Here is a 27,943-nt window from a genome sequence, read left to right as displayed (position 1 = left end):
AGTGCGTCAAGAATAGTGGTTATATTCACGGTTGAGAAGAGAGTAGGGCGTGCGCGTGTAGTTTTAATACAATACAATAAGGTCAGTTCAGTTGAACGTCTGACTGCCCCATTGATACGTGTGATATTGACGACGCGCTATAAGGGTTCCTACGCCGCTACGGCCTCCCAAATCCCACAAATAAACCCCTCGCGCGGTAGATCATGTCGTGTTTTCTACAAGAAGAAGGACAGGATGATGATGTCAGCTCAGGTATGGAAATTGTCTGATTGTCAATACTGATATTTCGAAATTTCATCAAAATATTAATTCTTGGTATTCTAATCCACTCTGAAAACTGGTTATATTTCTTTATAGAGGACAATATCATCACACAATTGTTCAACGACGGATTTACTAATAAGGAAATTTGCCACTCACTCGAGACTTATTTTGGATTGGCAATGAGGTAAGAGGTTATGTAGCCCCTAAATTAATGTTACATGCTGAGAGATCGATTAGGCTTAATTATGCATTTTTGCTAAAATATTCGCAGAATCGTTCTCAAAACCTTGCTCTCTTTGCAGTGAGCGTACATTAAAACGGCGACTCAACAAACTGGGATTAAAAAGGAGATGTAACTATCAATTACATGAAGTTGTCAGTGTAGTAGAGGTAATTATACGGTGAGACCTATCCATATTTAATTTCTAGTGTTTCATTAATATCAAAATGTGTCATCGTAATATCAAGAATGTATGAATGGAGATTCAGATATCATTCTGACAAGTTAATTACTGCCAGTAATATAGGTTTCTTTAATTATAGGAAGAGGTACGTGGCAGTGGTAGCTGTTTGGGCTACAGAGCCATGACTAGTCGATTGAGGAATCGCTATGGAATTCGTGTTCCTAGGTACGATGATGGTCCGTAATTATCAGGAGTGATACATCGACTGTTAACCTATATTTTAACCCAGCATTGATGAATTATTTTCAGGACAGTTGTTTCGGGTGTCCAGCACTTGATTGATCCAGAAGGAGTCAGGGAAAGAGCTAGTGGTATCCTCCGTCGCCGTAATTATTCAGCCAAAGGTCCTAATTATTTGATACATGTTGATGGGCATGATAAGCTTAAGCCGTACGGCTTTGCTATACATGGAGCCATAGATGGGTAGGTAATCGGTTGTTTTTCCATATGCTGGCCTGGATTGTTCTATTATTTGATCTGATATGTGTGTGTGTGTGTGTGTGTGTGTGTATGTCTAAGGTATTGCTCCAATGTATAGTTATTCTAGGAGGATTCTTTGGCTCAACGTAAGCAATACAAATAATGACCCTGCTGTTATTGGCTGGTATTTTGTCGATTTTATAGAGCAAATAAAAGGTAGGTATTTTGTCATTATGCAACAACCCTGAAAATATCATCTCAATTTTCCAATATTTTCGATACTCTAATCGAAATAATGCATGAAAAATATTAAATTGTTATTGCCTTACAACGACTGCTTTGAGAAATACAATGACTTCACTATTACAATGCAATGCCATATATACATGAGTAATAGGGGTTTAGTTGTTTCATACCAAAGGTCGAAAGGTCGAGCCCGAGAAATTTTCCAAAATGTTAAAATAACAATAATTTCTACTTGAATTAGTCGCGTACACTCCTAATTCAAGTAGAAATTATTATTATTTTAACATTTGGAAAATTTATCAACCTCAACCTTTCGACCTTTGATATGAAACAACTAAACCCCTATTACTCATATTCATATATATATGAATAAAATATAAATCATTGAACTTCTAAAATCAATTTTAATAAAAAATATAGTATTAAAATGGAAGCAAATAAGTACTACTGCCCAACATGTAATATCGATATAGATAAATCCCAAAAAGCAAGACACAATAAAACTAGAACACATTTGTTTTTAGTCCAGTTGGTTAAAGCAAAGACATTTATCGAATTAAGGAACTCAACATATAGTGAAAAATATGTTGAATCGTTATAAACGCCTGATAATACTCAGCTATATAGTTGGTTGTATTAGCTCTAGTAAACATATGTTACCAGCTTATATTTCAATTGTAAAGAGTTAATTAATTTCATTGATCTAAATGCCTTTATTATTGATTTTTTTCAACTATATTTACAAGTCTCAACGCGTTGTGTATTATACATCATACGGCGGACGTTAGCGAATCACAAATCTCATAATTTACAAGTCTCAACGCGCTTTTTAGATGTTTCTGGACAACTAAGCTCTAACCAATCAAAAATCTCATAATTCGCAAGTCTCAACACACTTAATCTAGATGTTTCTGAGCATAGAATAGTATAAATAGGCGCGCACATCAGACGCTTGACAGTCTACGGGTGAAAAGCAATTAGTTGCGTATACACACAAAACGAAATACCAGCATATATCGATCGCTTTTCAACGGATATAGTCTCATAAACATTGTGTCATAACCAGGATATTCTCATAAACGCTGTATCATAACAGTCTCATAAACGCCACATCATATACAGTTTACAGTTCGCGAGTTAAATGTAAGTACAGTTTTTGTTTATTAAGGCCGCTAAATATGAAACCTTTAAATATATTTATGTGTAGCAATTTATATTTTGATATATCTTTTAGATAACTGTGGAACTAGGCCCAGAGTCAAATAAACCTATATACAACTGTGGAACTGGTGTCAAATTAAACACGCACAAACCGGTGGATATCAAACCAATAGAATCGCTAAAAGATCGAAGAAGAAATATAAGAATTTCAAAAACATTAAGACTCCAATGATTTAGTTTAACATTTGTTGATGTAGTTAAATATTTACCAGCAATTGAAAAAATGTTTGTAATTATAAATTGTATTTATAGAAATCAAATGATGTATTAGAAGAAATGACTGAACAACTTGTATAATGTATTGTGTAAATCTGATTTGTGAATTTTTATGTTCAGTCGTTTCTATTATGTTTAACACATGCGAATTAAGCAAAACCGGCCATCAATGGCCGCATGTGACGCATTTGACACATGTAACGTATGTGACGAGAACATGAATGCGTTTGAATTTTCTATATTCAGTTGTTTCTATTTTACAGAATTTATAGAATGAATTTATAATTATGTTTAACGCATACGCATTAAGCAAAACCGGCCATAAATGGCCGCATGTAACGCATGTGTTGTTTCTATTTTACAGAATTTATAGAATGAATTTATAATTATGTTTAACGCATGCGCATTAAGCAAAACCGGCCATAAATGGCCGGCCGCTTGTATTATTTATATATCAAGGAATCGAAAAAACTTATCAAAAGCAGCTAGGAATGAAAAAGGATAACGTTAGTCGAAGAAATAGAAGAGGATTATAAATTATTAACCAATTTAGTAAAAAAATACGTATAATAAATGGAACCAGAACAACCACAAACTATCAATATTACAAATAACACTGGTGTTATAAATATATGTTACAAGAAATGTTCTAAATGTGAATTAGATAAATCATTAACAGAATTTAGTAAGCGTAAGATTAGCAAAGATGGTTTTCAATATTACTGTAAAACTTGCATTAAACTATATACCAAACAATATCGAGAAGATAATAGAGAATCTTATAATGATTATATGACAGAATATATGAGAGAAAGATATCAAACAGATCTTAATTTTAGATTGAAACAATGTTTACGGTCTAGATTAACACAATTATTTAACAAAGAAACATATTCAGAAACACTATCTAATTTATTGGGTTGTTCAGATGAATTTCTCAAATCATGGATTATATTTCAATTCGATGATAAAATGAATATAGATAATTACGGTGAATACTTTCATATTGATCACGTGTTACCAATATCTAAATTTAAAAAGGAACGATGAATACAATAAAAAACTTATTTGGAATTGGAAAAATTTAAGACCTTAGAAAAGAAAGAAAATCAAATCAAATCTAATAGAATAGATTTACAGTTATATTTGAATCAACTGGAAAAAGTAAAAAAATTTATTGAATTATGGAATTCAACACATAATGAACAATACGTTGAGTCTTTAATGAGTGGTTAAAGAATAATAGATTTTAAATAAAAAGTATTTAAAAAACAATCACTTCAACTAGCTATCGAATTCTATTATATTTTTAATATTTTCTTTTCAAAAAGAGAATACTTTATATTTTGAATAGATCCGAATAGAAATTCTTTAAATTCAAATAGCTAGTATCAGTAGTCAATACTAGAATTCTTTAACTTTAACTAGCTAGTATCATTTTATAATACTTATAATACTATTCTTATTAAATTTCTCTAATATAAATGTCAAAGAAATCTAATAAGAATAGTATTGATATTGAAAAAACATTAGATGATTTAGGTATTAGTGATAATAAGGATACAGTTGTTTCTAATTCTATTCAAGTTAATAACAATATAGATTATGAATACTATTTATATTGTAAGCATCATCTAGAACTATTGATTGCGAGTGGAAAAACTAAAGAGTTTATTGGTAAAACAACAACTTTTCAAGAATTAGATAATATGAATAAAGAAAAAGTAATAAAATATTTTAAGATTTATGAAGAGGCAAGATTATCTAAAATAAATGATTCTATTTCGAATGGTATTGTCAAATGTTATTCAAAATTATGTAACCAGTTAATACCAATTGATGATGAAAATAAATTATATAATGATTTGAAAAATGACTACTTAGTTATGACTGAATTACAAAAATGGGTCGGTTATGCTTCATTTCAATTAGGATCGGTTATGACATTGATTTCTACTGGCGTCATAACATTTTCGAACATCAAACCTATGGAATATAAATCAGGTAAGAACGAAACAGATGTACTACAACCAAACGTCGAAACAGAAAATGAATCAGAACAAAAATTAACTAAAATAAATGAGTGATGGAGTTAAGAAAAAGGCTAGATCCGAGAAACAAATTAAATGGGCAAGAGAATTAGGTAAAAGATCATCAGAATTAAAAAAAGCTAAGAAAAAGAAATTAACTGATATAAATGAATCACAGAAATTATCTGATGGTGCCGTACGGCACCCACACGGTGGTATTGATTCAAATAATAATCCATCTAATTCTTCTAATGCTGGAAGTAATTATAAATTATATATTACAATTGGATTAGTAACAGTTATTATATTATCTGGTGTAATATATAAATCAAAATTCAAATCTGATGATAAAGATGATTCCAATGACAATAAACCTATCATACCAGAAAATAAGTCAAATGATAAAGTCATTGAAAATAAACCAAGATTATTATTAATGGATTAAAATAAGATGAAAAAAGAACAATATTTGAGAGATTTATATTACAACCCAGAACGTGAAGTATCATATTCTAACGTTTCAGAATTATGGGATAAAATTAAATCTGATAAAGAAAAAATAAAATATAGTGAATTAAAATCATGGTTACAAAATCAACCCACATATCAAATTCATAAAAAGATGGATAAAAAATATTTAACAAGAAAAGTAATGGTTTCATATATTGACCAACAATGGCAAGCTGATTTAATTGACATGAAAAACTTAGAAGAATATAACAAAGGATATTTTTGGATACTAAATGTTATAGATATATTCAGTAGATACGCATGGAGTATCCCGATTAAAAATAAAACTGGTATAGAAGTTACAAATTCTTTCAAATTAATATTTAAAGAAGCTATCCCAGATAAAATACAATTTGATGAAGGTAAAGAATTTTATAACAAACATTTCAAAAAACTATTATCTGATAACGATGTAGAATATTTTTCAACACATTCAGATAAAAAAGCATCCGTTATAGAAAGATTTAATAAAACATTGAAAACTAGAATGTGGAAATATTTCACCGCTAATGAAACATATAAATATATCGATGTGTTAGATGATTTAGTTAAAGGTTATAATAATTCTAAACATAGTTCTATAAATATGAAACCTATACAAGCTAGAAAAGAAGAAAATTCAGAAATAGTTTGGAATAATTTATATGGTGCGTTTGTTACACATGATTTTGGAGAACCTAAATTTAAAATAGGACAACACGTTAGAATTTCTAAATATAGAAAAACATTTTATAAAGGTTATACCCCTAATTTTACTGAAGAAATATTTAAAATTAAAAAGATAATATTAACTAAACCATTTGTTTATAAATTAGAAGATCTAAAAGATGAAGAAATATTAGGTTATTTCTATGAACAAGAATTATCACTTGTACCAAATCCAGATGAAATAGAATACAAAATAGAAAAAGTATTAAAAACTAAAACTCTTAAAGGAAAAAAGTATTCTTTGGTGAAATATAAAGGATATGATGATAAATTCAATGAATGGATTTTATCTAGTAAAATTAAAAGAATAAATGAATAAAGATTTATTTATATTTGAACCACATAATATGTTAGTTACTGGAGTTACAAATTGTGGTAAAACACACTTCATATTAGACTTGTTAGAAACTATTTATAAGAATCATTTTGATAATATAATATTATTCTGTCCTACTTATGAAATGAATGAAACGTATAATAGAGATATAGTTTTTAAAGATAAAAAGTTTATTATATTAAATTCTAAAACAGTGAAAGATAATTTAGATAATTGTATAAAAATTGCAATAGATATTTATAAAGGATCTAATACATTATTTATTATTGATGATTGCGCAAATTTACATGATTCAAAAGTTAGAGAAAGTGAGTTATGTTATTTAGCTTTCTCTGGTAGACATTTTGGGATAACAACATGGGTTTTAAATCAAAAATATAATTCAATTGTGAAAGATTTTAGAGAGAATATAAGATTTCTAGTTTTATTTTATAACAAAGATAAAAAATCTATGCAACAATCATTAGAAGAAAATCAAATTATACCTACTGAATTACATGATGAATATATGAATAAATTAAAGAATAATAAAGGTTCCAAATTACTTATGAGATTACAATTTCCATATGAATATAAATTTATAAAATAACTATTTGTATACCTATGTATTAGATACCTTAATACCTAATACCCCATTAGATGCCCTAATACCTGATACCCTATTAGATACCTTAAATAATTAAAACCTTTTTTTATTTACTATTATTTTATATAATTTTCAACCTTTATTATTCGAGTGTTAGATAATTAATTTCTGAATCACTTTCACTATCAGACGACCCTAACAACATATTTAACTGCTCTACCGAATCTACATCAACATCTTTATAATTTTTTTCCACCTTTTTCACCTTTTTTACCAAATCATCAATAGTTGTTTCATTGTTATGCTTATTCATCCTTTCTATTATATCATCAATAGTTTCTTCTTCATGTTTCATAGAATATTTATTATCAATATGTTTATCTGTAACTATATCACTTTGTGGGTGCTGTATGGCACCATTTTCATTATTATCTTTATTAGTGTTTGCTCCTAATATTTCATTTACAGTGTTTGATCCTAATATTTCATTAGCATCGGTTAAATCTAATTCATCGTTATTAGGTGTTGCTAATAATAAATCTTTATATAATTCTTTACCATTTACTTTTTTATTTGAAACAAATTTTGTAACATATCTAAATGGGTGTTCTATAAATTCTTTTTTGCCAACACGTTCTATAACATTAGTAATATGTGAATTTGTATTCATATGTTTATTCCAATTTGATGGAGCGTTTGAAAATTCACCATTACAATAACCACAATAATTTCTATTTTCACTAACATTTAATATTATTGCATTATTAGATGTAGAAGGTATTACATTATTAGATGTAGAAGGTATTACAGGTGTAGAAGGTATTACGTTATTAGATGTAGAAGGTATTACAGATGTAGTAGGTATTACAGATGTAGTAGTAGGTATTACAGATGTAGTAGTAGGTATTACAGGTGTAGTAGTAGGTATTATAGGTGTAGTAGGTATTACATTACTTAAATTATCAACAACACCACTTTTATTATTATCGATTTCTATCAGTTTAGTTTTATAATTTTTAAAAATAGGATCAAATATCAATGCTATATTACAAGGTATTACATAATATAAACCATCATTATTTTCATGTGTATCGATGTATGGAATATGTTTATATACTTTACCTCCTTCCATTTATTATATACATTTTTATTAAAGTTAAAATTTTAATACATAACACTATCTAATTGTGAATTTACAATATTTAATTGCGCGTCAGATAAAATATAAATATGCATTTTAAAATTTTTGATTCCCTTTTTCTTTGTCATGAATAATTGTATTCCATCTTTTGTATTTTGTAATTTTTTTCCAGAACCATGTAATGAATTATCTTCAGTTGTTCTAAAATCTAACCATAATGCATATTTATTACCGGTATAATAATCAATTTGATTAATGTTACAATTTTCAAATGATTTTATTTTTTCATTCATAAAATGTTTTTTAATTTCTACCCATTGATCAATCATTCTCATTCCTTGACAAAATATTTTATTCGCTATTCCTTCGATAGTTATTTCTACTTTTGTTATTTCAGGATTATAATAATTATCAACATTTATTGCGCCATTAGTATACGTTCCAATGGTAAAAAATATTAATATACCTTTAATAGATCTTCTAGGGAAGTTAATATTCTCATTAATTATTTCATCATTTGCATTAATAGTTACAGTTTTAAATTTATCAATATAATCATATAATAATGAAAACCCTTGATTGTATTGAATTTGAATTATACTTGAAATATTTTCATCAGTTACTGTATCATATTCTAAACATATATTCGATAATTTATAACTCATATCTTTATTAACGCTAGATAATACAATTTCATTTACAGGAGCAAATGTTATCTCAAATATAATATCTTCTTGAATTGCGTATTTATATAAAGGTGCATTATTATTTATCAATTCAAAATCTAATGGAATTTTATATTTACTTCCATATATACTTTTTATCAATTTATCTACATCATTTGTTAATATTGCGCTATTAGCTTCTGATCTTAATTTATTTTGGTTTTCTGATTGAATACCCTGAAATATCATATTATTTCTATTTTCTTTAGTTAACCATAAATCTTTATAATGCATAAATAAATTATAATCATCTAATGAGAAAACTGTTTCCGGACCAATCTTTATTGTTAACTTTTTAATCAAATATCTTCCAACATTATCAACGACATAATTATTATTATTACCGATTACTTTTATATCAGCTGATAAATAAATACTATTTGGAACATAAAAAGTATTTTGTGTTAATCGAGGAATTCTAACATATAACGTTTCATCGGGATTAATATTTGAAGGGTTATGAGTAATTATATGATGTGATCTTTCTGCTTTAATAGCATTAGATATTCTAGAAATCTTAGAAGGACTTATATAACTCCCACTCATTTATTTAACAAAAAAAATTAATTATTTATTTTTAATCATGGTTTACTTGATATTTTTTGATATCATGGTTTACTTGATATTTTTTGATATCATATTTACTAAACCAAAAATAATAGCACTTACAACTGTAATTAAAAATAAAATAATATGTTCAGCAGCAAAGTTAATAATGTTTCCTGCAGATTTCAATATAAAACCAACAATTGAAGCAATAACTCCTGGTAAGGCTGCAGCAGATTTCTTTGATAGTTCCCATAAATATTTTGCTAATTTCTTTAAACCATCTTTAACTTTATCTTGTATAGAATTATTGCCTGGAGGTTTATCTGGTTTATTTGGAGTAGGAGTAGATTTCAAAGCATTTGATATTGCTAAACCAATTGTTGTAAATAACATAGTTACAGCTGTTAGAATTGAAAGAATTGTTATTCCTTCTAATTTAAATAATAACTTTATTCTGTCTTTTAATGATATTTCAGAATTTGGTTTAATCAACAAATCTTTAAAAATAACTTTTAATCTATTAATATTATAATCATATGATTTTAATAATAATTTAATTTCTTCTTTTTGTAATTCTATGTTATATTCTAAATCATCAATTTCTTTTTCTAAATATGCATTTCTTTTTTTAAATTCAATTTCTTCAATAACTTTATTATCTCTATCTAATTTTAATTGTTCTATTTCTTTATTTTTATCAGTTAATTCTTTTTCTAAAGTTCTAATTTTAAAATCTCTTATACTTTTATCATGCGCAATTTTATCAGCTGATTCTTGCGTACCTTTAATTTCTCTACGTGTTTGTTCAGGAAATGCTTCTAATTCATCATCAGTTAAATCAAATAATCCTTTTTCTAGTAAATATTGCAGTCGATTTATTCCAGTACTATTCATTTCTTCTTCTGAATCTCTTAATCTATCAATTTGTTTTTCTAATTGTAATTTACTTGAATCATTATCAATTTGTTGAGTGTCTCTTCTCGATGTTTCGGGTGTTGAAGATCTTAATCTATCTAATCGATTTCTATTCTCTTCCATTTCTGGATCAAAATCAGTAGGATTTGGATTTGGATTTTTAAATGGTGAATATTTGTTTATATCAATATTAGGAATTGGTTCTTTTTCATTTATTCTATCGATTGCATTCCATATAATTCTGAGAAATTCTCTACCACCTTTTGAACCTTCAATTGTAGATAATGCTCGCATTCCAGGTTCAAAAATATTTTCTTGACCCATTCTAGATAATTGAATTGATACAGTATTCCTATTTAATTCAAGATTATAATACCATGAATCATTTTTAAATTCTAAATTATTCGTGAAATATGGGTCATCTTTAAAAATTTGTTCTACAATATCTTCAGTATCAATTTCATCTATTACAGCTATTGGTAGTAATTCGTTAACAATTGTATCTGTTACTCTAGATTTCATTTTATATAATTCCATAGGTTTATCAGGATATTTTTCTTGTTGTTTTACTAATAGTTTCATAAATTCTTTTCTTTCTGTTCTAGTTGAAATTCTACCCCTTTCAGGAGCTTCTAAATATTTATTTAATTTTTCACGTAATTCGGGATCATCATCATAATCATCATCTTCACCTAAATTAGTATTATATGCCGTTTTATTATCATTACTGAAACTTGTTTCATCAAAATCAGGTTGTTGTTCATCACTTATACCAGGTTCATCTAAAGGATCCAATGGAATATCTTCTCCACCTTCTACATCCATTTACATAATAAAAAAATTAAAATTTAAAATATAATATTCCTCCGATTACAATTCCTATACAAGTTATAGCTAATTTAGTATTTTCATGTGATTTATTATCATCATTTTGTTTAATTATATCATGTTGAATTTTATCAGTTCTATTATCACCGTGTGGGTGCCGTACGGCACCATTTTCTGATGTATTGTAATCTTTTATTTTGGAATCATTATTTAATTTAATATTCTTAGTTTTAGTTTCTGTTGATTGAATATGTTTTTTATTTTTTTCACCTTCCATTAATTTTGGGGCAGTAATAATCTTTTTATTTATATCATTTAATCCAAATGAATTATTTATTGTTGCAGTTTTAATTAGATTATTATAACCAATTATATTTCCCATCTTCAATACTAAATCATTAGAAATAATTAATAGATTAGGGCCTATACAATAATTAAGTCTTACATGAGATTTATCTAAATAATTTTGATATCTTATAATGTTTTCTGGAATCGATCTATTTTTATCATTATGAATTGAATCTTCAAATAAAACTTTAAACTGTTTCTGCGCATCGAATGAAGTGTTATCATTTCCAATTATTGGGGATCTTGTTTCAACTTGAGCGCCTAGAATACATATCAAATAAATTCTAATAGATTGATTTATTCTTTGTATACCTGATTTTGTAAAACCTTCACCATTTTCTAAAATGAAATTAACCCAACCATTATTATTATCAATTTTATAATTATGATAAGCTCCAATTCTATGCATATAATCAATTCTTTTTATTTCATACTGTTCACCGACACCTTGCAATTTACCATGCGCTCTAAAATCGGAATTAATATTTATATTAAATTCATTACATATTTTATAAAACTTGGATATATTAATATTATTATCCAATTCTTTAAAATATTTAGACCCAGGTAAAGGACATTCTAATTCATTTAATATTATTCTGATTTGAAAATATGTGTGAAATCTAAATATTGTGTGAATTAATTTTAAATCAGAATACTTCAAATTTTTATCTAAGTTATTTAAATGATCATTCCAACTAATTCCACATCCTGTTGTTGCACAATAAACAGCAAAATTTAATTGATTCTGCCAATATTTCATATTAGATTTTACTTTATATATATTATATTCATCTCGAGTAAAAGTAACTTCATATGTATTAAATATATTTTCCATTTTAGAAATAAAAAACTGTGATTCAGTAACATAAATTTCTAAATTAGTTAATGAATTTAAAACTATATTTTTATATGTAATATTTTTCTTAAAATCTATTGCCGGAATATTATATTTAATTGATTTATTATATTGGAAAGCTTTTGGAAACCCCATTTATATAACTAAAAAATTAATAATTTATTAATTCTTTTAATAATTTATCTTGTTCTTCAACTGTTATATGACCATTTAAACTTATTATATAATCTAGTGTGTTCTTTAATTTATTAATTTCTTTTATATTAGTTTTAATTTTTTCTTTATTACTTTTTATATTTAATTTTGAACTTATACCAGTTAAAACACTTGAACTTAATCCTAATACACCAATTGATATAGCTAAAGGTGTTAATGGGCTGAATATTGCTAGAAATGTTATTACAGAACTAATTGTAACCGAACCACTTATAATCAAATAATATATAATTTTACTTTTTAAATATTTTTTCTTTTTTATCTTTAAGTCACTTTCAAATTCTAATATTTGTTTTTCTAAATATATTTTTAATTTAGTTTTATTTATATCATGAGGAATAATATCAATACTATCAACTTTATCTTCCATTTATTTAGAATAAAAATTACTAATTAGTAAACTTATAAGCAACAAATATAACAATAACTGTTCCACCTAAAATCCATATTATTTCATATTTCTGTTGTTCTTTACTTGGGGTATAATAATCTGATAATTTAGGTTTGTATAGATGTAATTTTTCTTTATTGGTTACCGCGTTATATAAACTCATTGCATCATCAACTGATTGAAAATCTCTATGTGAAATCTTCTGATCATATAATTCTTTATTGATGTAATCCATATAGTTTTGTCTTTTTTCTCTATATTCTTCTGCAGCTTTATTATATTTCTCTAACGCTAAGTTATGTCTTCTTTGTTCTCCTAATGAACTATTTTTATCAATATGTTTAAATAAATAACCACCACCAGTAAATGCTAAAGCGTTAACAATTGCCGATCCTATAATAGTTATAATTGCAGAAGCCATTTATTTAGCAAAGAAATTATGCATTTATATGGGAGGAATATATTTTTGTTTTTCTAAATAATCAATAGTTAAATTAGATAAAGTAACCGCTAATGTTAACTTTAAAATATCATTTATATCAAATCTATCAACATTAACACTTCCCATTTTGAATACTTTTTTTAATACCATTGAATAACCAACAGTTCCAACTGATAGTAATGCGCCATTATATAATCCAGTTATTATCCACTTATTATCACTCATTTATTAATCAAAAAAATTTCTATCATCAAAATATTTAGTTTACTTATTTATGATTAATTCAACATTTATTTCATTACTAGTTTTATGATTATCATATATTTCAATTATTATTTTTTTAATATCATCGATGATAAAATCTTCATCTAATTCATAAAATCTTAAAGATTCTCTAATTAAATTAGTAATCTTTTCTATATTTAAAGTTTCTTTATCAATTGTTGTTTCATACTCAAATGTTGTTTCATTAGAAAATGCAATATTTTTAATATGTGTTATTACATCATTAATGTTAAATTTCATTTCTTTCTCACGTTTAAAATCAAATCCAAAACATATACTCGGTCCAACCGTTATATTCATTTATATATCAAAAAAATTACTCTTTACATCTTATAACTAATTCATATATCACAGGAAAGTTATTTAAATCAATTAAGTATCCATTATGATTTCTTATTTCTAATTTAAAATTATTAAATTTAGGAATGCATGGTTTAAAATCACATTCTGTTAAATTATAATTTATTTGAGTTCCAAATTGTTTAACATTTTTTAGCGGTAAAATATTTAGTATACTAGAACTACAAATTGTTTCTTTAGTTGCTTCGAAAGTTTTTGTAGGCTCGATTAAATTGCAATAAATATAAAAGTGTGTAAAAGGTATTATATTTGAGCTGCCTTCTGCGTTTCCAGTAACTGTAAGCGGTTTAATTCCTAACATTTTAGCCAGTGGTTTGTTTACCATAAATTTATGTTGTTCATTAGATATCTTTATTCTTATTTTATTAGTACTATCAATTTTATTAAATTTAATTTCAAATACAGAAGTGCCCCCGATTTTCAACCGAGCCCTTCTATTAATTTCCTGCGCTAATGATTCTAAATTATATAATCCTGGTTTTAAAAATATATGAAACCATTTATCTTTATTTCTCATATAAATCATAAACCCTCTATGTTCAAAAGTTTTATCCGATATATTATAAAAAGAATTACATAAACTTATATTAACTAATTTTAAATCTACACAATTCTTAAATTCTCTATCTAATTGAACTAGTAAATTATGAGATTTATAATTTGTAAGCCTTCTAGAATCTACAAATATTCTGTATTCTTTTAATTCTACCATTTATTTTACATATTTTCTTATTCGAAATCTATTTCATGGTGCCCTTTTTCATTCTTACCTTTATATACGAAATAGAAATCTCCAGAACATAATTCTTCTAGATCTTCACTTGATAATCTATGAAATCTATCTGGTAAATAAGTTCTGAATTTATATTTATTTCCTTTTAATCCTTCATATTCTAAATGAATTACTAATTTATCTCCATATTTATTAGTAATTGTTTCAATGTTAGTAATTAAATATTTCTTGTGAATTGTTAACTCAGTTAGTTTTTTAAATTTATAATCTACAGATTTGACGCTTGAAGTATCTTTAATTCTATCTAAGAATTCACTGTGTACTTGTTTACTCTCCATTTATTATACAAATTTTTATTGAAATTGATTAACACGTTAGAATCCTTTTCATAATCTCATTTTCTTTTGTTTCTTCTCTTTTGAATTTTATATATTCATCTAAATTGCAACCATAGGCGACTGTGTGGATTCCATCATCTAAAATATATCTTTTATCATCAAATGGATTCAAACTTATCTTCTCTATCTCTTCAATATACATTTCATGATCTTCAGATCTTAAACATTTCATCTTATGTTTTCTAACTTCTTCATTAAATATACAATTGATGTAATCTTTAAAATGAATATTTTTTTCTACTACACTTTTGGTTATTCCTTTTAACTTTTTAGCTTCATGAGTTTTGGTTTTATATGAATACATTTTAGATCTAATACCAATGAACTCTATCATTTCTTCACCACCTAATTCATCCTTAAACTTCCCAGGAACTTTTTTATTATCATTGCTAAACAATTCATGATTTTTAGGATAATTACTAAAATCAAAATGGTGTTTTAATGTTTTTAAATCATCTGTTATGTTATCAGTTTTTATCTTTAATATGTAACTGTCGGTATCAAAGTATAGAATTTCTATGTGTTTTTCTCCAAAATGGGGTTGTAATATGTTATAGTAAAATTTATACATTAGGAATTTTGAAATTTCTAGAACTGCAGCACCAACATAAATAGGTTTATTGAACTTCATTGAAGTTCTTTTCATTTTAACTGCTGCTAAATTTTCATCAAATATTCTGTTACCTATAAACTTAGGATATGATTGTAAATGCCTAATTCTTTTACCATTACTGACTAACTCGATATCATTTCTATTTCTAATATTTTCACAAGTCTTACCATAGAATGCATTATTCATTAACTTAAAAAAATCTTTTTCAAAATCAGTTTTAGATTTAGTTCTCTGTGTAGTATTAAAATCTATATATTTTTCTAACCATTTAGATTGACTGAATGAAATATATCTATGTACTTTTTTTAATATCATTCCTTGATTCAAATAAAACTTCAACATTCTATAATGTACTACATAATTATATTTATCTTCTTGAGTTACCATTAACTTTTCAGTATGAATATGATTATCGGGTTTAATTCTTTTTTGATAATTTGATAATTCTTCATGTTTAACAGTTTTATGTTCGGGACAATATGCTAGATTTCTAGATTTGAATTTAATATTTTCAGGGTATTCTAAATCTACAACAAAGAAGTAACCAATATCTGAATCATCTGCAATATCTAGGATTCTTTTCTTCCAATCAAATTTATCAATTTGTAAAACTTCAGTTATTTCAAACATCCCATAAGGTTGTGGTTCCATCATTGCCCAACCATAAAGATTATTTGCATCTATGTATAATAATTTATATCCAGGATTATCATTTACATTGAAATATCTATCACCTAATACACCTGAAACACCTCCTCTTATAGATTTTTCAAATAATAGTAATTGATCTATATTTGTTAACAAATCCATTTTTATATCTGTAAATTTTAATCCACAATCCCATGTTAATCCTGGCGATGAATAACAATGACAAGGATCAATGTTAAAATATTTTAGGTTTACATCTCTAAACCTTTCGAATATATCGGTTAATAATAATACATCTGATTTTAAATATAAATCTACTAATTGACCATGATTTTCTATTTTGAAATGATTCCAAATATTCAATGTTCTATTATAAACTTCATCTTTAACATATTCATTTTTTAATTCATCATAAAATTGTTCTTTTAATAATTCAGTTATATTAAAATCATTATGATTTTTATAGAAAGAATATGGAATTGCTCCTTTATATCTCATTAATTGAAAATCATCATTATTTGGGTAATATTCTTTTAATATCTTTAATTCATAATCAACTAATGATTTTGATAAGTTATCTAATGAACTACTTAAAAATCTATATGAATCTATAAATCTTAAGACAACCAAATTGGAATGATATATAATTCTCAGATGTTTTAGCTAACATTCTAAATTTATAAGTTGGTATTTTATCTTTTGATCTATTTGAATTTAATATTTCTATTTCATTATTGATTTCTTCTATTTTATGACATAACTGTTTGATAAATAAATGTGCATCATATCCTGATAGATTATGAAATATAACTGGTACAAAGTTAATTTTCTTAGCTTGTAAGTTACAATTCTCATGTGCAGCGCCTCTAAACTTTCCATTCAAATGATTATGGTCTCTTACTTTTTTATCTTTATAATTAAATATCTTTTCACAATAATAACATTTATCTGCAAACTCAAATTCTTCTTTATCTTCTTCTGTCATTATAATTTCTATATTTTTATTTAACTTTTCATTAAATCTTATTTCATATTCAATTAATAAGTCACAAAAATGATTGATAACATTTTCATTTCTATAATTATAATATTCACTTTCGATTAGTTCTGGATAATTAGATTTAATATATAACCCGAAAGCTGCAGCTGATTGATGAATCTTTTTAATTGTATTTGTTTTTGGTGGGTCTTCTGAATAATCACTTTCATTAGAATTTAATTTCTTTCTTTTATATTATATATCTTTTCTATCTTTATCTGTTAATTCTTTATTTAATGATTCAAAATCTCCATATATTACAAATGGTACTTTATTTTTGTAATCATATTTTTTGAATTCTAATATTTTATCCTTTTCATTTGGTAAAACTAATTTACAATAATCATGATTATCACATAGTTGTTTATGATTTAATAATGTACTTTCATTACTAAATCTATGTAAACATTTTCTACATAGATATATTTTATTATGGTGATCACTTTCTGTTCTAAAAAATAAATCTATTTGTTTAATCCACATATAATGATTCTCATAATATAATATATCTATAACATCGTTTGAATCATAATCTTTTGATAGGTATAAAGGTTCTAATGTATAATGTTTAATATTATTTCCTTTTGTATTTGGTAATTTAATTAAATCAAATACATTTATTTTAAGATTATTATCTCTTTCTATTTTGGGGATGTTTTTAATTCTAACAGGATACTTATCTATCTTATAATTATTTTCAAATGGTTTATAATGAGTTAATCTAAAACTATGTGTAATATCTTCTGTTGGATGTAAACAACTTATTATAGCCCATAGAAAACATTTATCATCTTCATTTTGTACATTTATTACAGCATTAGTTTTAAATGGTAGTTTAATATAACTTGTTCCATTTATACTATCATCTTTATAATATGATAAATTATTTTCATCAATTGGTTTTGATTTAGTTAACTTATTATATTTTGTGTTATAAACATGTAAAGTTATAAATATTATCTCATCAAATATTAAACCAGATCCTTCAAAATATTTTTCTTCTATTTTAGTTTTTATTTCATTATAACATTTTTCTAATTTATCATCTATATGTTGTTTAGATATAATATGTTGTGAATGAGAATTTATATTATATATTGGTTTATCTTCAGATTTTATAAACTTTACTTTAACTGATATACTAATTTTAGGATATTCAACACCTGTAATTATTTTTATTATTTCTTTCATATTTTCTAAATGTTTTTTATTTTCTTCTAATGTTTTACCTTTATGAAATTTAAACTCGATAGCTGCTGGACCAATATCACTTTTAAATGCTTCGGTTATCTCTATATCTTTTTTATTATCTAATGAATTAATATAATTTCTTACATCTTCCATGTATGGTCTTTTATTGTTTAATTTATTTTTTATTCTTTTAATTGTCTTCTGTTTCTTATCGTTATCATTATCAAAATAATCTTCACCTAAAATATCATTATTCTTATTTCTAATATGACTTATAGATTTTAAATGTTCTTTATAATATCTTTTATCACTGAATGATTGATTACATGTATCACATTTATATGTTTCTTTTTCATTCTTTAATTCTTCTAATTTAGTTTCTAATATATCATCTTTATATTCTAGTTTCAATTTATTCTCTAAATGTGTTATAGTTTTATTGTGTCTTGCTTTTTGGGATTTATCTATACTTATCTTACATGTTGGGCAGTAGTATTTATTTGCTTCCATTTTAATACTATATTTTTTATTAAAATTGATTTTAGAAGTTCAATGATTTAAATGTTATTCATTTATGTGAATATTTTAAGAGTAATAGGGATAATAGGCTTTCGTATCAAAGGTTGAAGGGGCGAGTGAGTAAAAAAATGAAAATAATAATAATTTACAGTTGAATTAGGAGTGTGCGCGACTAATTCAACTGTAAATTATTATTTTCATTTTTTTACGAGCTCGACCCTTCGACCTTTGGTATGAAAGCCTATTATCCCTATTACTGCAATTTTAGCCAATTTTTAACCCTTTGAATTTTAGGTGGCAGATATTAAGTTGAGGTCAAAGGCACAATATGGCTCGCTGGTATACTTTCTCGATCGATTTCCAGTGATTCTCGGTGATTTGCCAACAAGAGATAACCTAGAAATGGAATTCCTTGAATTTCAAACAGTTTTGGAAGATATATTGCCGAAGGATTTGTTTAAGAAGCAGAGTGAGCCCCCTGAGGATAGAAGTGCTGAAGACCAGTGGAGGCTTATATCTCAAATGAAGGATACCAATGGAAATGTAAGGTAAGAAATAATTTTGATTTTATTAAGAGAAACTGGGACATGAAGTAATGATAATTTCATGATAGTTTATCTGTTTAATAAGTTTAAGAATCCATACATTACCATTAATTTTATGCTTTCAGGCTGATTGATTTATTGAGGATAAAATCATGATGCTATATTTTGAATTAAATAAGTATGCTAATTTCCGTGACCTTATTATTGATTTACAGATTTAAAGTTCTCCCTAGGACCATGTGTAGCGTCCTTCTTATACCTGTGAGCAACTCTCCATGTGAAAGAATATTTAGTTTTGTGAAAAGGAATAAAACGGACTTTCGCGCTTCACTTGGTGAAAGAACCTTGGAATCGTTAATGGTTATGAAATCGCAACCAGGATGTTGTCACCAGTTCGAGCCATCAATGGGACTATTGAGAAAAGCAAATTCTGCTACTCATCACGCTCTTTCAACTTAATTTTCTCATATGTTTTGTTAGCCCACTTGTGTTCACTGTTCATCCGTCCGTCTGCATGTACAGTAGTGAAGAAGAGGTTTAAGAATATAAACAGTATTTGATAGATTTAGTCTGCAATAAGATGCAATAAACAAAGATCTCAACTGAAGTAGATAGTTGTTGGCAGTTCATAGTTTTATTTTCTCTTAGAATATAAACAGTATTTAAAAGGGTTAACCAGCAATAGATGCAATAAACAAAGATCTCATTTGAAGGAAATATGTGTTGGCATAAATAGCTTTATTTTCTTTTAGAATATAAACACTAACAGTATTTGATAGGGTTAGTCTGCAATAAGATGCAATACATTCAGAGGACTCGACTGAAGTAGATAGTTGTTGGCAGTTTATAGTTGTATTTTCATTAAAAAATTAAGTAAGTTTTTCATTAAAAAATGTTGCGCATACAGCATATTCCATCAAAACTGATTGTTATTGCGGAATAAAAAAGTTTTCCTACTTAAGTTTTACTTGTTCTTAATTCTATTTGATCACGTAAAAGTGATATTTTAATGTTACTCCTTGAACCACTGAAAATATGAAAAAAAGTTAAAGGCGTCCTGAATTTGAAAATGATAAGGTTGGCAGCACTGTACTGGATTCAGAGTAAAATTAAACACACATAACACTGGAACTGGAGCCAGAGTCAAATGATTTGGTTCATGGTCGAAAAAGACCTGAATAGAGCGTTAAGTAATTGTACGAACCTTATCTGCAACACCCCTTAATTAATAGTCTATGATATGTAGACCGATATATAAGAATACTCCATCATATAAGGTAAATGAATTTTTTTCCACTTGGATATTCTTTGAACCAATGAGTAATTGCTCATATATTAAGTGGAACCTGGTTCAGGAGCAGTTTTCAGTTTTCTTTGCCTTCATTTACTTATAGAAACCACAGTCCCATTAGTATTTCCATAGATTTCACGACTTCGAATTTAGAAATAATAATTCTCATTATAACGTATAACTATCTAACTATAGGTTAAACTTCACCTAATTGACCTCATCCGTCGCTTGGATATGTTTCAGTTTTATGTTGGTTCATTGCTCAAGGAGATCGGTATCGAATTGACTTTGAAATTGAAGATTCTCGAGTTTAAGAAAAGAAAACTCTCTTTGGATTAACAACACAGTTTCTGCAAAAACTATAAATATGCATGGCGACAATAATATCTAAATGTCCTTTTCAAAATGCGAGAATCATCTTATATAGATAAGTACCTCAATTCACACCAATTTTAGGCGGTCAGTAAAACATGATAATCGTTTAAATGAAAATAATCAATCGGCCAAAAGCATTCGTGTTTGTCAATGAAAGCACAGTCAACACGTTGTATCATATGACGGCACGTCTTTTAACTATAAAACCGTTGTAGTTTGCGGAAACCACGCTACGTCTCTACTGATTGTAAAGATACGTCCTAGTACGGTATTTACACAGAGTTGGGATGGTGGCTTAGATTATTTGCAAATTAGTAGGCCAAATAAAAAATAAAGGATTTGACAGTCCACAAATTTTTGGTAGATTTAAAAGCACTGACGATGACCCGATTGACGGTAAAAACAGGGCGTGACAACTGTGCATGTCGTTTATACAGCGAGTAACTGTGATCTACGGCATTAATTCGGCAGTCGGGACCAAACCCAGTGGTCGACAAAACACGCGCTGGAAATTTACAATCCACACAACCATCGGATTCCATGGTCACTTACAATCGCAGATGTAAGGCCGGTCAGAATAATACGTTCTATACACACACATGGTACATCAGCGAAAATATTTTATTCGATCTCACAGGAATATATCATATTTGATTAGCATATGACAAATTAATATTTGAAATTCTGGAAAACGACAGCTAATCAAATATGATAAATTCCCGTGAGATCGAAACGTTATTTAAACTTAAAGCTCTGTGATGAGCGCAGATCGATTTTAAAGGGCCGTGTGCATATCGATTCTACATCGACGCAAATTTCAATCAATATCAAGCTGTGCAATCATTGGTATAATTTCAGTTGAATTGTATAAGCGCAGAGATGTAATATTCAAATCTATATTTTTCATTATCAAACGTTATTATAAGAAATATCATTATACAAAATGTATAAGTAAATTAGATTAATTGTCATTGTTTTTTCAATTTCGCTAGGGTGGTGTTTGGGTTATGGTGAAAACAAGGGCGGGGTATAAGTAGTAAGAGTGTTACCCTTCAAGTCAATCCTATCCCTTATTTGATAATCTATCGTTTCTTTGTTATATCTATTTTACTTTTCGTTTGAATTTTGTGACTATGATTTACGTTGCTTTTATGTAAAAAACGGTTACGAATATCAGCGCGTTGTTTAACTTTGATTTCACTTTCTGCCCCTTAAGTTTCAGGCTCCAATGTAATATATTATTTTGAAACTTTTTTCAGTTTTCACCTAATACCAAACGCAAGCAACGTGCCCACCCCCAATCTCTGGGCCAGAGAATTACTCAACAACAGGGAGGCCGGTGGCTTTAAAATGTACAGCATATTCCATTTCGTCGATTTCATATTAGTCTAAATTTGCCAAACAAATATTCCCTGAATAAACCATAACTGTGCTGTTGTGGCGAGATTGACCATGGAACCAACCTTCAGACCTGATGACCAGTCCGCGATAGCATTATATCCGTCTTTTGAGGAAAACTCGCCAATTCAGGGCCGCACTATTCAAAATCGCTGAAATCCGGAAGTGCCGTATCACCTCATCGTAGACGGCCGTTTTACGAAATAGTTCCTTTTACCTGGGATATTGCCAAGTCTTTTCCGTGAAGGGTTTCTGCTATTTTAATAGCAAATATCCAAACGAGGATTGATTTTGAGATAGTTCATCGAAAATTCCAGTCATGTGCGCCTACCCAAAGCCGCGTGCGCCGGCGTTTTTTGTCGCGCAGTAATTTGGCTATTAGCCAATCAGCGTAGAAGGCGGCCTATTTAAGAGCGGTCAGAACCGCATTCCTGACATTCCGTGTTTGAGACACGTTGAGAGAGGTTGTAATCACTCGCTGAATAATCGATCTCTTAAAAATCGCCAGACGCACAGTCTAATTGCCTTATTCAGGTCTGTATTGACCCCGGAATGATGCGATAAGTCATTTCAAACCACGTCCCTCGGACAGGGCTCCGGCCCCGCTCGAATACTTCGTCTGAACCCGAAATCAAAGGAGAATCTGACCAAGGATCACTGCAATGGAAGAACATCATAGCCTTTTATCCCGTATGAATTACGTTTATTCGACTTCGAGTGGACTCGCCTCGATTATTAGTCTCTACCTTTTCTCGCTCGAAGACTTTCATCGCTTGAGCTTCGAGCGAATTCTCTCGAATCATGACCCGGGTAATCTGCGTTGTCTTGACAACGCGGGTTTCTTTCGAAGTCGGATACTCGCCCTTGCCGCCTCTCGACCCGAGATCGCTCGGAGGTCCGAGGCCTAGTCAAATCCTAATAGCCCGTTCATTTCGCCACGACTCTCGACCTGAATAAATCAATAAATATTCATACATGTCATTTTTAACTATGAATTGTTACTTTTTTGATTATGCGTTCGATTTTTCGGAGTATATATATTCGAGCATGATATTCTAGTAATGCCATTGCCTTATTTGCCTATGACTGTCGCGAGATTCAGTGGGATTCGGTAGAGCTTATGGAAACCGGAATAAAATTCAGACTGCACTTGAATTTTATAGTCGAGGAAACCGATCGCCTATTTTTAGTTTCTCTCGAATTTACGGTCGGCCTATTTTTAGTTTCTCTCGAATTTACGGTCGGAGCCGATTCGATTACGAATGGCCGACGTAACGAAAATGGTGACTTCCGGCTATGGTTCTTGAGAAATTCGACCGACTGTACTGGTCAGTTATGTTTAGGCGGGGAAACCGAATCGAATGTCACGAGTTAGCAAATCGCATAGTATTTTTCGACGATTGTCCTAGGGCGGTCATTGACTCCTTATTCTGTCCTCTCCAGGGGCAGAATCGACCTAGGCGTACCCACCTGTAGCGGACCTATTCTGGACTTACCTGCTCTCGCTACCAAGATTTAATGCCGTATATACTGTCGACCCCGTGCCTGTACAACCGTCTGGAATGCTTAATACACTACGCTCAAAGCCTTTTTTAGCACACTCAAACGCAATTTCAGTAGTCTGTAATTTCACTACTAATGGGCGAATTGAACGGATTAAGCAAAAATATATTTCGTAATTCGTTTTTCTTTATGGTGCGAAAAATTGAAAGCCGTGGGTTTCATATTTTTTTGAGAAATTAACCAAAAAGTGTCAAAAATTCGACTTATCTGAGCACGTTTTTTTATGCAGCATCTTTAATTGTCCAAAATAACACATGTGAAAATTCAATGCTATTTGCGTCGGTGGAACTTTATCTCGTCAAGATCCGACGCTTTGTTCGGTAGTTATGGGCTTTCAAAGACGAAACCCCCCAAAATCTCGGTTATATATAATTTGTGTTGACCTGTTTTGACTTCATGACGTCATATCATTGAATATGTATGAGTAGGTATGCGTCATAGAATGTTTTACTCAACAAAATGGCGGCACAATTGAATAGGTTGATATTCATCGTTTCTAGCGCGACTACTGATACTCGAGGCGTATTGTATAATGATTTATTTGGCAAAATGTGTTAAATGATTCATATGATTTTGTCATTCCGTGCATAAAGTAACGTTGCATCAAGATATCTGGCGAAGACGTGGGCTGAAAATGCAGAAATTTACCGTCGTGTTCGCCATCATCACCACAGCACACGGCTGATTCGATTGGCAACATCGGATTTTTATTAGTGATAGAAGTGAATATCTGATATTATACGACCGGAATACTTGATTTATCGTCATTAATTAAATACATTTTATGGACTTTTGCGTTGAAGATCCTTTTTGGAGCTCAATTATCTGTATTTAGCGGCACAGTCGGTGACTGGCGAATGCGCGTTGATAACAGTAAGTACGCTCGCGTCGGCAATATCGCCTTATATTCCGCTTTCACCGCACGTATATATCAGTAGTAGATAACACCCGACACAGGGTAGTTTGCGCATACAATCTTACGATTTGCCAAAGAAGGTCAACAACTGAGGATGTTTAGCTTGAGTCGCATTCTTTTTAAAGCTTACTTTATGCGACCTAGATTTCGCCAGTAACCGACCCGGTTTAATTGTACTGCCCTAAAATTTGAAGAACTTTGAGCTTCTGATGATTAAAATGAATATTTGCTTACAGCTTTAGATTTTTACGGTTTGGCGAGCCACTGGACCATTGGTCCTTTATTTTAGACGTGCTATTTTACTAGTCAGTGTATGCTGCCATTTTGTATCGAAGATCTTGAAAGGGATCTACAAAATAGCCAAGAAATAGTGAGGGGTGCAGTGGCTGATACAGGGGGTGGGTTCCGTGGGTTCGAACCCACTCCTTTTTGGTCAGGTGCCCTTTTCAAAAAATACCACTAAAAAATCTGGTGGCAATTTGGAAAATCTGTCTGCGCTAATTTCATTAGAATGTTGTTTTTACTTGTATTTGGGGTCATCTTGACCCAATTAAAGGAGAATTCGGAGTGAAAATGATAATCGGTTTGGTAAGCTTGTACTATTAAACGTATTATCTATTGGATAATATGTTTCTGGATAACGGAAAATGTCTAAAATTGTTACAAATTAACACAAGTATATCGAGACTTAGATCATCGTGATTTTGAGAACGATGCCACTCGAGAGATGGGTGAACCCACCCCTTTCAACCATCCTGTATCCGCCCCTGGGGTTGGTCCAGCTAGGCATAGGGTTAGAGTAAGGTTGAGTCCTATATGCAATTGAAACATGCCGATTTCTATAGCGTTCATGGTCTAGTGGAGGGACTCAATGATAGCAATTTGCTCGCCCGGGTTCGAATACTACTCTGCTCGTAATATTTCTCTAATTTTTTCCCCCACACTTTCTTTGCATTTTCTAAATCGGGCTTCTCAGTACGCATGCGCGGTGTAGATTTAAGCAACCTTCATTTATGAAGTTTAATCACCGTATTCGGCTAAATATCCACTGGCTAGATATTTACTTGACTGATAATGATTGCTGTGATCTGTGTTCTGGCGAAAAAGCACTACCGATCTGACCCCTAGACCTACCAACTGTTATTTTACATCCTTCTTATTGTCTAATGTGTTTCTCCCTGGATTAAACATGCACCATCATTTGAAATTATGAAAGTCAATGTTAAGAATTTTGTTTTTGTTAAGTATTTGTACCGGTTGTATCCAGCTTGTTAAGACTCTCTTAATCAATATAAAGTGTTATATTTTTAGTGCCAACTTCTGGGACATTAGCTGCCTTGAATAAGCTGCAGATTTGCTATTTCTGCGAAAAGGGAATTCTCAAAATTGCACGTCATCTTACCGGACAGCAAAGTACTGAAGCTGCTGTAGCAAAGGCAATAGCTGATACAAAGGAGAACTTGAACAAAACTTTGAAGATGTTAAAGCTTATGGGTAATTTCAACCACAATAATAAAGTCATTGCGAATGGAGGAACAGATTTAGTCATGGAAGTTTAGACGACCATCCACACCAAGAACAGTCGATGAATGTCTGCCGTGTATCTACTGCTATGGATTTTATGTTTTTTTATGAACTGTGGCGGCATTGTAGCAGATGTGAGTTTTCCCCCTCTGAGGGTGAGAAAGAAGATGAAAATACCAAGCATATGGCATTCATTGCAAGATCTCGTCTTTAGATTGAGAGCGCATTAGTTACAATCAAACTTTTCACTCGCAACCATTTTCAAGCCTGAAAATGCAGGTTCTGCCCCAAGGAAAGCGAGACGATGTTTATTTAGCCATACAAAACGATCCTCTCTTGCTCAGCTTTGGAACAATATTATTGAAGAAACTTGGCTCACAGGAGGCAAATGATATTTGCCAAAGACTTCAACAGGTTGCCCGTTTAAAGATGCAACTGAATCTTGACCAACCCAAAAAGGAGATGAGTTACTTCATAAGTGCACAAAGATTTAACAATGTCATCGAGGCAACCGAATTATTGTGTGGTCGGATTACAACAGAAACTGGGCGTGATGTCTTTAAAATACCATCTTTGGCTTTAAGATTTGGTCATATTTTGTTGAAATTGGCTCGTGTAAACTCTGGAATAGCAATAAGGCGTCAAGATTTATCAGTCTTCATGAGAGTGAATGGACGCACACGATATCGTCTGTTGCGTTGAACACATTGAAGAGGAACATAGATTCGAAAGTAGAATTGTTGCCTCTAACGTCTGACCTCGTCAAATTGCGTGATCATATCGTACACAATATATCGTCTATACTTGCGTCAACAATGGATACCTAGACTCAGTGGCGTAAGCTTTCAGTGTATGTTTCAGCCCACACGACGATCTTCAATAAGCCCCGTGAAGGTGAAGCTTCCAAACTGTTAAAAGATGCTTTTGTTCAAAGACCCAATTGGGTGGAGATAGCCAATGAAGAAATAAAAAAGATATTAGACAGCCTTGAATTTAAACTTATCGAAAGGTAATCATACAGAATAGGTAACATATTAATATTTCTTAGTTTGTTTTGAAAAAGTTTCTAAATTCATTTCCAAGCTGAACGAAGGGTCCGAACCAAACCGAATTCTCTAATGACATGGCT

At 29.4% G+C, this 27,943-nt stretch overlaps 1 protein-coding gene across 1 annotated transcript; it reads left to right on the top strand.

Annotated features, from left to right (window-relative positions):
- Window positions 1–26,849, top strand: LOC141913840 (uncharacterized). Its single transcript, XM_074805005.1, has 6 exons — window positions 1–252; window positions 358–448; window positions 567–654; window positions 808–893; window positions 978–1,039; window positions 26,602–26,849. Exons 1-6 carry the CDS (start codon window positions 204–206, stop codon window positions 26,847–26,849), a joined length of 624 nt encoding a protein of 207 aa, XP_074661106.1. The 5' UTR covers window positions 1–203.
- The last annotated feature ends 1,094 nt before the right edge of the window (window positions 26,850–27,943 follow it).

Source organism: Tubulanus polymorphus, chromosome 12, assembly GCF_964204645.1.
Source record: "Tubulanus polymorphus chromosome 12, tnTubPoly1.2, whole genome shotgun sequence".
Classification (NCBI taxonomy): Eukaryota; Metazoa; Nemertea; class Palaeonemertea; order Tubulaniformes; family Tubulanidae; genus Tubulanus; species Tubulanus polymorphus.
Note: the sequence above shows the minus strand (reverse complement) of the source record. Positions and strands in the feature narration are given on the sequence as shown.